Source organism: Anomaloglossus baeobatrachus, chromosome 12 (genome assembly GCF_048569485.1).
Source record: "Anomaloglossus baeobatrachus isolate aAnoBae1 chromosome 12, aAnoBae1.hap1, whole genome shotgun sequence".
Lineage (NCBI taxonomy): Eukaryota > Metazoa > Chordata > Amphibia > Anura > Aromobatidae > Anomaloglossus > Anomaloglossus baeobatrachus.
Window position 1 is genome coordinate 63,515,985 of NC_134364.1, and position 12,234 is coordinate 63,528,218.

At 50.3% G+C, this 12,234-nt stretch overlaps 1 protein-coding gene across 2 annotated transcripts in view; it reads right to left on the reverse strand.

Moving 5' to 3' along the window:
• TOGARAM1 (TOG array regulator of axonemal microtubules 1) overlaps positions 1 to 12,234 on the reverse strand; it is an 87,199-nt gene that overhangs the window by 4,518 nt on the left and 70,447 nt on the right. For both annotated transcript variants that reach the window (XM_075331161.1, XM_075331160.1), the window contains exons 15-17: positions 10,770 to 10,928; positions 9,774 to 9,900; positions 1,485 to 1,600 (exon numbers count right to left, since the gene is read on the reverse strand). In XM_075331161.1, the coding sequence (XP_075187276.1) occupies positions 1,485 to 1,600; positions 9,774 to 9,900; positions 10,770 to 10,928 (402 nt within the window). The remainder of the gene's footprint in view (positions 1 to 1,484; positions 1,601 to 9,773; positions 9,901 to 10,769; positions 10,929 to 12,234) is intronic.

Genomic DNA, 12,234 nt, shown 5'->3' on the forward strand with positions numbered 1-12,234 from the left:
GGAGTGGGCCGGATCCGCCAAACCAGCGAAAAGAAGGATGTGTGAAACTAGTCTTACAGCTATATCTGCAGGTGATCAGCAATACTTGGAGGTTTGATTTTGCTTGCGGTAAACTCAGCTATGACCAGTATTTGGTCTGTTTCTGGCTTAAATCCCCATTCACTGACAACAAACAGAACATTGCAAATTTTTATGTTTTTTGTTTTTTTTTTCTTTATAATGATTACAGAAAACTTCTCACTGCTCAGAGTTGCCCCCCCCTTTTCTTTTTTTTTTTTTTTTTTTTTTTATTAAAAGCACGAGCAGCTCTAAACTGGAGAACAAAGGTGGCCAGAAATTATCATACTGCACCCCTGACTTTTTAGAAAAAGATGGCCCTGTATTTCCACCTGCCAGGATCAGACAACCCTCAGCGGTCGCTCTTGCAGTGAAAGCCACGTCTCACTCTTTGCACTAACCAAGCGCAGCCTTGTCTTGTACCAAGTAGATACCATATGGTAATTCGCTACTCACATCACCATTCAATAACAGTTTAGTAAATGGTGCGACAATGTATTAGTGCAGAGTGAGGCCTCGCCCTTTCACTGCCGCCGGAGTGTTGTAAATTCCCGATATGCGGAAAGTCAGAGGTAATTTTTATTTTAAACAGCATCGCTTTAATTTGGATGATGGCCATGAGGCTGCAGAGGCACAGGCAGCAACACCCCATGTTCACCAGCCACAGGACCAGCTCTGCTCCTCAGCACCTACATTGGGGATGTAGTAACAACAATGACCACTGCAGCCAACCACTGGGCTCAGTAGTACTAGTCACTAGCTCATTGATTGGCTGCAGTGGTCACATGTGCTGATGTCATGTCATATCATCAGCACTGCAGCCAGTCAAAACCCAGCGCGGCAGGAGAGAAGTATAGTTGGATCTGTAAAATCGGAGCATTGCTGTGTGAGACCATGGTGTAATAAAAATGTTGGTTATGCAACCCCTTTAAAGTTTAAGATCTACACACTATTAGTAAAAATGTGTTTGTTTTACATTGTGGCAAACTAAGAAAAAAAAAAAAACAACCTGTGGGAAATCATGTGTCCAAAATATGCGGTTCCCATTTTTGGGACATGAAACCTTCTCAAGAGCGAGGCCTCATCTTGTCCCGTCAGGAATGGAGCGGAAGCGACTTCTCAACCAGTTTCTCCATTCTATAGTAGACCCAAATATTGTGCGTTAAGTGGCCAGCAACTTCTCCCGACCCGACGTCACATGATGGGGACTCTTGAGACAGAAAGAAGTAAACCCCAGAAGTTCCTAATAAGCGTTACTTAAATTGACAGTGTGTGAGCTCCATAAAAATTGAGCAATGCCTTCTAGGTGATGAATCTCCTGCACTTTCCTGCCTCTGAGTGTGAGCAGTGAGTGCAGCGCTCAATAAGGTCCATTACACTGAATACTATGACTTCGCCTTATTCTTTTGTAGCGGGTCACCACGAACCTGTCCAGAGTATTGTGGGCGTTCTGGGACACAGATGACGCCCTCAGGCTGCCCACGCTGCCATGGTAGGATCTTCTTCCTCGAGCTGATGGGGTGTCCTGGATTTCCCCTACACCCTAAATATGACAAGAAGTGACATTGTGTGAGAGGACAAGTAATCAGGGATCGAAACGTGCAGTATCAGTATGTGATATGTAATAATAAAGCATTGTGAGATGCTGACAATCTAGAAATAAAGGTGATCATTTTTTGGCTACTTTTCTTTGTCTTATTGGTCTCATTATCATTTCATGCTTTACAAAGATGTTTCGGTTTCATAATAAGGGCAGACAGTGCGACCAAACCACGGGTATGATGTGGTCAAATCTTTACCCTCAATGTGTAAACTGGCAGATGGAAGGTTATACATCAATCTTTATAAAACGCTTTAAAAGGAGTGCTGCTATCCTCATCCTATTTGCTAAGAGTATACACACCCCAGGTGGTTACATCAGAGATCCAAACAAAGGCGTATTGTCCGGCACCAAAAGCCCACACCCTAGCTCCACTTAGTCCACACAATCCAGCATTTGACTAAGCCAGGTGCACTGCAGAGCCAAACCGGCGGTGCACAACCACGAAGGGGTAAGCAGGCAAAAAACCCTCAATAAGAAGAAAAAAACCCCAAAACATTTAATTATCCACACATAGAAAAACAGAGGGGGATGCAGGGAACATCAAGGACGACAGCGACCGCTTCACGTACGCAGGTGCTTCGTTGGGTCCAGGACTCACCGTGAGTCTGGACCCGACGAAGCGCCTGCGTGCGCAAAACAGTCGCAGTCATCATTGACATCCCCGGCATCCCCCCCTGTTTTTCTATGTGTGGATAAATTAAGATTTTTTTACCGGGCGAGTGTCGCCTTTTTTCTTCTTCTTATTGAGGTTACGTCAAAGAGCTGAGGCCTGCCATGTGTGACTAGCGTCTCACTGAGACCAGACTTTAGAGTAACAGATGACAGATAGGTCACTGGGAAATTAAAAAAACTGATTTTTGTGTACTCACCGTAAATCGTTTTCTCTTAGCCATCATTGGGGGACACAAGACCATGGGTGTTATGCTGCCTAACCATAGGAGGACACTAAGTAGATGCAAAAGCATAGCTCCTCCTCTGCAGTATACACCCCCTGGCTGGGCCAGGCAGCCTCAGTTTTAGTACACAAGCAGTAGGAGAAAAAAAAAAAAAAAAAGTCATAACCAAATAAGGTACTGAGAGAACCAAGGCCCAACAGGGCAACAGGGTGGGTGCTGTGTCCTCCAATGATGGCTAAGAGAAAACGATTTTACGGGGAGTACACAAAAATCCGTTTTTCTCTGACGCCTCATTGGGGGACACAGGACCATGGGACGTCCTAAAGCAGTCCATGGGTGGGAAACATAAAAGAAGACAACACAACCCAAGGACTAGGAACCAGTCCCAGACAGCCTGGAGCGCCTACTGAGAGAAGGTGCTCTACTGCCGTTTGCAGAATTTTCCTACCCAGATTTGCCTCAGCTGAAACCTGGGTATAGACTCTGTAATGCTTTGAGAAAGTATGTAGGCTAGACCAGGTCGCAGCCTTACACACCTGTTCCACTGAAGCCTGATGCCGAATGGCCCACGAAGCGCCAACTGCTCGCGTGGAATGAGCCCGCAGCCCACTAGGAATGGGCTTGAGATGCAAGCGGTAGACTTCCTAGATCGCAGAGTGAATCCAGCGAGCCAGAGTCGCCTTTGAAGCTGCCTGTCCCTTCTTAGGCCCCTCAGGAATGACGAACAAAGAGTCAGTATTCCTAAAGGGGGCTGTCCTGGATATGTAATATCTGAGAGCTCTGACGAGGTCTAACGAATGCAGAGACCTTTCCACCCTATGAACCGGGTGTGGACAAAAGGAAGGCAGAACAATGTCCTCGTTCAAATGAAACGGGGTAGGAACCTTTGGAAGAAAAATCGGAAGGGGGCTCAGAACCACCTTGTCCTGGTGAAAGATCAGAAAAGGCTCGCGGCAAGAGAGTGCTGCCAGCTCCGAAACCCGTCTGATGGACGTAATTGCCACCAGGAATGTTACCTTCCAGGACAGAAGAGCAAGGGAGGATTCCTTGAGAGGTTCAAAGGGAGACCTCTGGAGACCGTCCAGAACGAGATTGAGGTCCCAAGGGTCCAGCAGCCATTTGTACGGGGGAACTAGATAGGGAAACTTGACTTGCGGTTATTGAGCCAGGCGGGATGGGGATGGCCAGAGGCATAGGCTGGACGTTAGTTTCCCTGCACCATGAAAGGAAGATTTTCCACGTACGGTGGGAAATGCGGGATGAAGCAGGCTTTCGGGCGCTGATCATGGTGGAGATAACCGCGGGGGAGAATCCCGCTCTTGTTAATACCCAGGTCTCAATGGCCATGCCGTCAGCTTCAGGGCTCTGGAGTTCTGATGGGAAATGGGCCCTTGGGTCAGCAAGTCTGGGATATCTGGAAGGCGCCATGGTACGTCTGCGAGCATTTGTACTAATTCGGCGTACCAGGCACGCCTGGGCCAGTCCAGTGCTATCAGTATCACCCGAACTCCCTCTGCCTTGATCTTCCTGATTACCCGCGGCAGCAGGGGTAGGGGTGGACATATGTAAGGCAGGCGGAAGTGGTGCCAGGAGCAGACTAGAGCATCCGCGCCGATGGACTGCGGGTCGCGTGACCTGGTTATGAACGCGGGTAGCTTTGCGTTCAACCTTGAGGCCATTAGATCCACGTCTGGTGTGCCCCAGCGAATGCAGATGTGTAGAAACACTTCTGGGTGGAGAGACCATTCTCCGGCGGCCAGTCCTTGGCGACTTAGAAAGTCTGCTGCCCAGTTCTCTACCCCCGGTATGTGTACCACTGATATCACTGACCCCGTCGATTCGGCCCAGCTGAGAATCTTGTGGGCCTCGAGATAAGCCGCTTTGCTGCGGGTGCCCCCCTGTCGATTGATATAGGCTACAGCTGTCGCATTGTCCGATTGGACTCGAATCTAATGACCCGCTAGCAGAGGGCAGAATGCCCTGAACGCGAGGAAGATCGCGCCGATTTCCAGGATGTTTACGGGTAGGGAGGACTCCTGGGGCGTCCAACGTCCTTGAGCAGTGTGGTACCGGGAGAAAAGATCTCCCCTTCGATAGGGATGAGGACCGAAGCCACCAGTGGAGTGTATACCTGACTGAAGGAGTCAGGTGAAGATGTTTGTCCAGGGAGAAGGGCTAGCTGCAGTGGGCGGAGGTGCAGTTGAGAAAAAGTTACTGCCTCCATAGCCGCCACCATCCTGCCGAGCACCTTCATGCTGAATCGAATGGAGCGAGACGGAGGACGTAGAAGGCAGCGTACCGCTTGTCAAAGAGCGATCGCCTTGTCCTGAGGGATAAGGATCAAGCCCCGATGGGTGTCCAGGGACAAGCCCAGAAAGGTGATGGATCGTGCTGGGACCGGGGATGATTTGTCTAGATTCAGTAGCCACCCTAAGCGGGATAGGGTGTCCACGGTGATCTATACGCTGGTTGAGCAGTCGCGGAAGGAGGGGGCCTTGATGAGGAGGTTGTCCAAGTAAGGGAGAACGACTACTCCCCTGACGTGAAGGACGCTCATGGCGGCCGCTATGACTTTGGTGAAGACCCTTGGTGCGGTGGCAAGGCCGAAGGGTAGGGCTACGAATTGAAAATGGGAGTCCTGAACTGTGAAGCGGAGGAACTTTTGGTGATCTGGAACGATGGGTATGTGCAGGTACGTGTCCTTGATATCTATGGAGGCGAGGAATTCCCCTTCGACCATGGATGCAATAATGGACCTTAGGGACTCCATTCTGAATCTCCGTATGTGCACATGTTTGTTCAGGTGTTTGAGGTCCAGGATGGGTCGAACTGACCCATCCTTTTTGGGGACCACAAAGAGGTTGGAATAAAACCCCCCTGAACTTCTCGTCGTCCGGGACGGGTATTATCACTCCTGCTGTTTGGAGCGAGTGGATTGCTGAGAAAAAGGCCTCGCGTCATTTTTGAGTCTTTGGGGGGTTTGAGAGAAGGAACCGACTTGGGGGGTCTGGTCCGAAATTCTATGTGGTAACCGGAAGACACAAGGTCTTGCACCCATTTGTCTATGGGGAGATAAGGTATGCACACCAGTGACTATGTAAGGGGAATACATGAAATAGCAGAAACTGCTGTGTGAATACTGACTTGAAAAATCCAATAGCTATATGTAAGAGTGAAAATGTGAAAAATGGAATCTGCCTTACTGCCATGAACATATGAATCAAGAGAAATTTAGCTACTGAATTGATCAATACAATAGAGCCCCAACACTACGCCAAAGTATTTCTCTACGTTGGGGTCCCTAGCTTGTGTGTGTCCTCTCATGAGAGGACACACACAAGCTAGGGACCCCAACGTAGAGAAATACCCCCATAGTGATGTTTTTTTAAGTTTTTGTACCCAGTTCAGACTTAGAATGGTGTTCCAAACGTTATTCCTTATTTGCACCCATTTGTCGTCTGAGGCGGCAGCCCAGATGTGTTGAAAGAGCCGCAGTCGACCTCCTACAATGAGTGTCTTCCGGGGCGCCAAAGGAGTTATGAGGGGGGGAAAACGTCGTGGACAAGTCTCCCTAGACCTGGACTGTTTCGGTCTAGGCTACCATGACGAAGTGGGTTTCGGGGAAAGCTGAGAAGGTCGGTCCCTGCGTAGTCCGCGGCTAGTGGCGGGGGCAGAGCGGGATGTCGACCAACCAAATGAGTTACGAAAGGAGCGGAACGAGGACTGTGGACGTCTGGTTAAGGTCGTCCTGGACTTCAGCTGGGGAAGGGAGGTACTTTTTCCTCCCGTGGCGTCAGAAATGAGCTTGTCCAGACGTTCGCCAAACAATCAATCTGGAAAAAGGGAAGGCCCGTGAGAGACTTCTTGGAAGCAGAGTCCGCTCGCCATTGTCGGAGCCAGAGAGCTCTACGGATGGCTATGGCATTTGAGGCGGCAAAAGCTGCGCAGGTAGCAGCATCAATGGAGGCCTGCATGAGGTAGTCCGCCGCAGCGGCAATTTGAGCTGTTACCTCTGACGGTATGAGGGAACTGGGATTCCTCAAGCGAAGTGTTAAGGGATTCTGCCCAGACAGAGATCGCCTTTGCGACCCACACAGAGGCAAAGGAGGGCGAGAGGGAGGAACCCGCAGCCTCAAAAGCAGAGCGGGCGAGGTGCTCCACCTGTCTGTCGGGTCCTTGATGGAGGAACCATCGGGTAAAGACAGGAGCGTTTTTGTGGCAAGGCGGGAGACCGGGGGGGGGGGGGTCGACCGAGGGCGGATCGGCCCAGCCCTTAGGGGCAGGTGCGGCAAAAAGGGTACCGGGACTCCATGAGTTTTCGGTTACCGAAGCGCCTGTCAGGCTTCTCCCTTTGCTTTGTGAGGATATCCTGAAACTCTGGGTGATCAGCGAAAACCTTTTGGGGTTTCCTTGCCCTCTTAAAGGAGACCACATGGTCAGTGGTAGTGGATGGGGGATCCTCCACGTGCAGAGTTTGGTTGATTGCTGCTATAAGGGAGTCTATTGCAGTTTGATCACCTGGGGAGGGTGAAACCAAGGAATCATCCTGGTACAAACAGCATTCTCCCTCTTCCAGTTCTTCAGAAGCCGTGGAGCGTGTGGGAGAGCCTGCCCTGTGTGCTCCCGAGGGAGAGCCATGGGGGCCATGAAAGAGTGCTGGAGACACCCGGCCGTGTGCTCTTTTTCTGATCCCTGCAACCGGTGAAGCATGGGCCCGGATTACCTCAGAAGAATCCTCCATAGGGGTATCCTCAGACTGCGTTCCGTCCAGGGGCCCAGATGGGTGTGGAGGACGACATTGCATAGCCAGCACCAGGTTCTCTGACAGTTTTTCCATGGATTGGGACAGAAACTGTGCCTATTCCGATGGGCTGAGAGCCCTAGGCTCTGGGCTGACGGTTGCGGCGGTGGTGGCGGGGGGTCTTGGGGGGCTATAGGGGCACAGGACTCACAGAGAGAAGAGCTGTGTTTATGTGGTACCTTAGCGTGGCAGGCAGTGCAGGCTGAATAATAGACTATGTGAGCCTTAGCACTTAGTACCCTTAGAGTTTTGCATGCTCCTAATAGTAGTATGCCAGGAGGGGGAGCAATGGTCAGCAGAGCTACAAGTGAAGCAGTGGGAAGCAAGGATTGTATTTGCTTCGGTGTACCTCACCAGAATCAGTCGATGGCCCTGCGTCCTCAGGAAGGAGTCTCTGTGGAGATCTTTGCGTGTTTTCCTGGGGGGGGCAAGGCTTATCGCGGCCCGCGGGGGGCAGGGCTTAGCGCTAAAAGAGCGCCAAGAAGAAGTCAGTGTGCCCCCCGGCAGTAAAAAAACGGCGGGAAGGGAACTTCTGTGACAGTTTTTCTCCCCCTCCAGTCAGCACACAGCTACCAGTAGATTATCTCTGTAGGAGTCCCTGCAATCAGCAAGGGACTCCCCCTCCTCCAGCCAGCACACAGCTAGAGGGAATAAACACTGAGTTTATGAGCCCTGGGAGCCCTCCCCCCCCGCCACCGTTAGATTATCTCTGCAGGATTCCCTGCAATCAGCAAGGGACTTTCCCCTCCTCCAGCCAGCATGCAGCTATGGTGGGAATAAAGACTGTAAATTCAGCAGTCTTGGGAGCGTTCCCTGCACCGTCTTTCTCCCTTTGTCTGGGAAACCAGTCAGGGGGAATCTCACCTTAACACTGCCTCAGTCCAGGCAGTGGAAATAGCAGAGTCAGCCTGCTGTGTCCGGCCACACAGGTGCAATGTATCAACTCAGAGCCTGCAAAGAGGAGCTGAGGAATTGTGCCTCTGCCCTTGGCTCTGGAAAATCGGTGTCTGTGGGACCCGTCGTCCAGTAAAAGGCAGCCCAGGATCCAGCGTCGCAGGAGGGGGTACGTGGAGACGACACTCCGCGTTCCCGCCCGTTGATGGTATTGGGAGATCGGTCCCTAACGGAAGCCGTCGCCCTCAAAAAAATAACAAAACCCTGAAAGGATGTGCCTCCTACAGACACTAAGCTAAAACTGGGGTTGCTTGGCCCGGCCAGGGGGTGTATACTGCAGAGGAGGAGCTAATGCTTTTTGCATTTACTCCGTGTCCTCCTATGGATAGGCAGCATAACACCCATGGTCCTGTGTCCCCCAATGAGGCGTCAGAGAAAGTGGAGATACAGTTCCCTTCAGATACCCAAGAGCCACTACTGACGACTGCTTGTCAGGTATAGAAAGCCACCATGCACCCCTGAAAGTAAAGTGCAAATGATTACTAGTGATTAGCGAGCACTACCATGCTCAGGTGCTTGATACCAGCAGTTGAATGCTTAGATGAGCACAACTTGAGTATCCAAGTATAATGGAAGTCAACGGGAAGAATTCCTCAAAAAATGCTCGAGTAGCCCATAGACTCAGTAGATGAGTTGCGCCCATCTGAGCACCCAACTGCTAATTACAAGCACCCAAGCATGGTAGTTACGAGTACAGAGCACTCGAGCATGGTAGTGCTCGCTCATCACTAGTTACGAGTATCACTAGTTACGAGTACTGAGCACCCGAGCATGGTAGTGATTACCCTAAAGAACAAGTCTGCTGTATGACATCTGCTAAGTGACCGATGTGCGGCACATAACTTTCTCCTTTAGGCTATGTGCCCACGGGAGATTAAACCTGTGGATTTATCTGCGCAAAATTCGCGGATTTTCTGGATTTTCCAGATAAATCCGCAGGTTTCAGCATGTACAGACACTCCCCATGTTATCCTAGAGGACATGGGGATTGTGTCCATGCTGCAGATACGTGCGGCTGCGGAACATGCTGTGGATGTCCCGCAGCCGCAGGTAATTGCATGTCAATTATTCCTGCGGAATTATCTGCGGAAATCCCGGCCCTCCACTGTGGAGATAGAGGCCGGGACTTCCGCAGCTAAGCCGCACGAAAGCCCGCAGGTTTACCGCAGCTATTTTGCTAGAATCCCGCAGCTAAAAATAGTTGCGTATTCCGGGGATCATCTGTGGGAAACTCCCGTGGGCACATAGCCTTAAGCTCCTGGTGCACATGTGAGGGGCCCTATAAATCCTCAGCAGCTCTCTTCTTATACCAAACACGCAAGTCCATATAATGGAGAGCAATTGATAAGAGGCTATGGCTCGTGCAGGCCCTGACAGGACGCACTGACCCCCTCTGGCCTTGGTTGCATCAACTTTGCCAAGCATTTTTTATGTATCATACAGAAGTGAGATCATTACTTACCTTGACTTGAATATTTTTAATTAAGTCTCGGATGTACGGCAAGTCCTTGGTCGGGATATATTTTTCCAGCATCTTGTCAAATTCTGGATGAGACATCAGATAGTGCAACATCTTCCGTCCAAAGAACCTGCAAAAGGAAATGTGATTATAAAGGACTATTAAGACTGGTGACCGCATAAATGCGGACAAAGGAAACCAGCCACACAGAAAACCAATACTGTGGGGTAAAGAGGGGTGTACAAGAAGTCAGAGGGCCCCATAGAAAAAGTCCAAATTGGACCCTCTTTCCCGTATACACAAACAAAAATTATGATGTAGGCGGAAACCCGAGAAGTGATCTCACCCTCTACAATACTCCATTCATGGCCCCCAAATACCCCCCCTCCTCCACCACAGACATTATGTCGGCACGCACCCCTCTCGGCGTGCAGCTCGCATGCACAGTGCAATGGCCCCCAACATTTCTCTCCAAGCCCTCCTCGCACAATGATATCCTCTCATTTCCTCCATGAACATACAATATAATGGTCCCCCACAGCTCCTCCAGACCCAGTATAATGGCCTCCACCACACGCACAGTATGGTGTCCTATCACAGACCCCCATACACAAACTGTACAATGGCCCCCCCAATGCACATCATGCCCCTACAGTACTCCACACAGTACGATGACTCCAACAGTCACCGTATGAACAGTGTCATGGATCCAACAGTCCCCCTCCACACACACACACACAATATATGATGTCCCTACAGTCCCTCACACACAGTACGATGACCCCAATAGTCCCCATATCCATTGTGTAATGTCCCTCACACACCATATGATGTACATTACAGTCACCCTATATACAGGAGGGGCTTTAGGGAGAGTGGTTTTTCCCCCCATAGAATTGGCTAATTATTATTTTTTTTTTTTTAATAAATAACTAATTAGCGGACATTCCCTGTTAAATCATATTTATTAGTTATTAATTATACCCATTTGCTACTCACCTGGTCTCCTGCGAACCGTCCTGGGCAAACTTCGCAATGGCAGGGAGCGCCCGATCTGTGATGTCCTTTATTCCAGACAGAATCCGCCCCGGCCCCATTCTCTCCACCAGATCAGACATGTGTTGTGCTGCACATTTTTTGACAGCAGTGTTCAAATGGCTACAGAGAAAAAAATAAATAAATAAAAAAAACAAGTCTATGCAAGCCTTGAAAAAAAGAGAATTTTGTTACTTACCGTAAATTCTTTTTCTTATAGTTCCGTATTGGGAGACCCAGACCATGGGGTGTTTAGCTTCTGCCTCCGGAGGACACACAAAGTACTACACTTAAAAGTGTAGCTCCTCCCTCTGAGCTTATACACCCCCTGGTGAGCCAGTCCTAGCCAGTTTAGTGCAAAAGCTGAAGAAGAATAGCCACCCACAAGTAGAGCTAGAGCAAGAACCGGAACAACCGGAGACTCTGTCCACGACAACAGCCGGTGATAACACACGGAACAAGAAAATTGCCAACAGGCAACAGGGAGGGTGCTGGGTCTCCCAATACGGAACTATAAGAAAAAGAATTTACGGTAAGTAAACAAAATTCTCTTTTTCTTTATCGTTCCTTTGGGAGACCCAGACCATGGGACGTTCCAAAGCTGTCCCTGGGTGGGAATAAACAGAAAAGAACTAAGAAGTAGGCGGAGCCTAACTTCACAAGTGGGCGACAGCCGCCTGAAGGATGCGTCTGCCCAAGCTCGCATCTGCCGAAGCATGAGCATGCACTTGGTAGTGCTTCGAAAAGGTATGCAGGCTAGTCCAAGTGGCAGCCTGACAGACTTGTTGAGCCGTAGCCTGGTGCCTAAAAGCCCAAGAGGCACCGACAGCTCTGGTCGAGTGTGCTTTGATCCCCGGCGGGGGAGGCACCTGAGTACTCTGGTAGGCGTCCGAAATGGTCGATCTAATCCAACGGGCCAAGGTCGGCTTAGAAGCAGAGAGACCCTTGCGCCGCCCTGTGGTTAGCACAAAAAGAGAGGTGCACCGCCTAAGCGCAGCGGTGCGAGCCACATAAATCCGGACAGCACGCACCAGATCTAGAGTATGCAGCGCTTTCTCAAAGCGATGAACAGGGGCCGGACAGAAGGAAGGCAAGGAAATATCCTGGTTAAGGTGAAAGGGAGAGACCACCTTAGGAAGAAAGTCCGGGGTCGGACGGCGAACTACCTTGTCTTGGTGAAAAAACAAAAAAGGTGACTCCGAGGAGAGCGCAGCCAAATCAGAGACTCTCCTGAGAGAAGTTATGGCCACTAGAAAGGCCACCTTTTGAGAAAGACGATACAAAGAAACCTCCCTAAGAGGCTCAAAGGGGGGTTTCTGCAATACCGTGAGGACCAAGTTAAGGTCCCAGGGATCCAAGGGCCGCCGATAAGGCGGAATGATGTGAGACGCACCTTGCATGAAGGTGCGGATCTGAGCCAGCCGGGCGA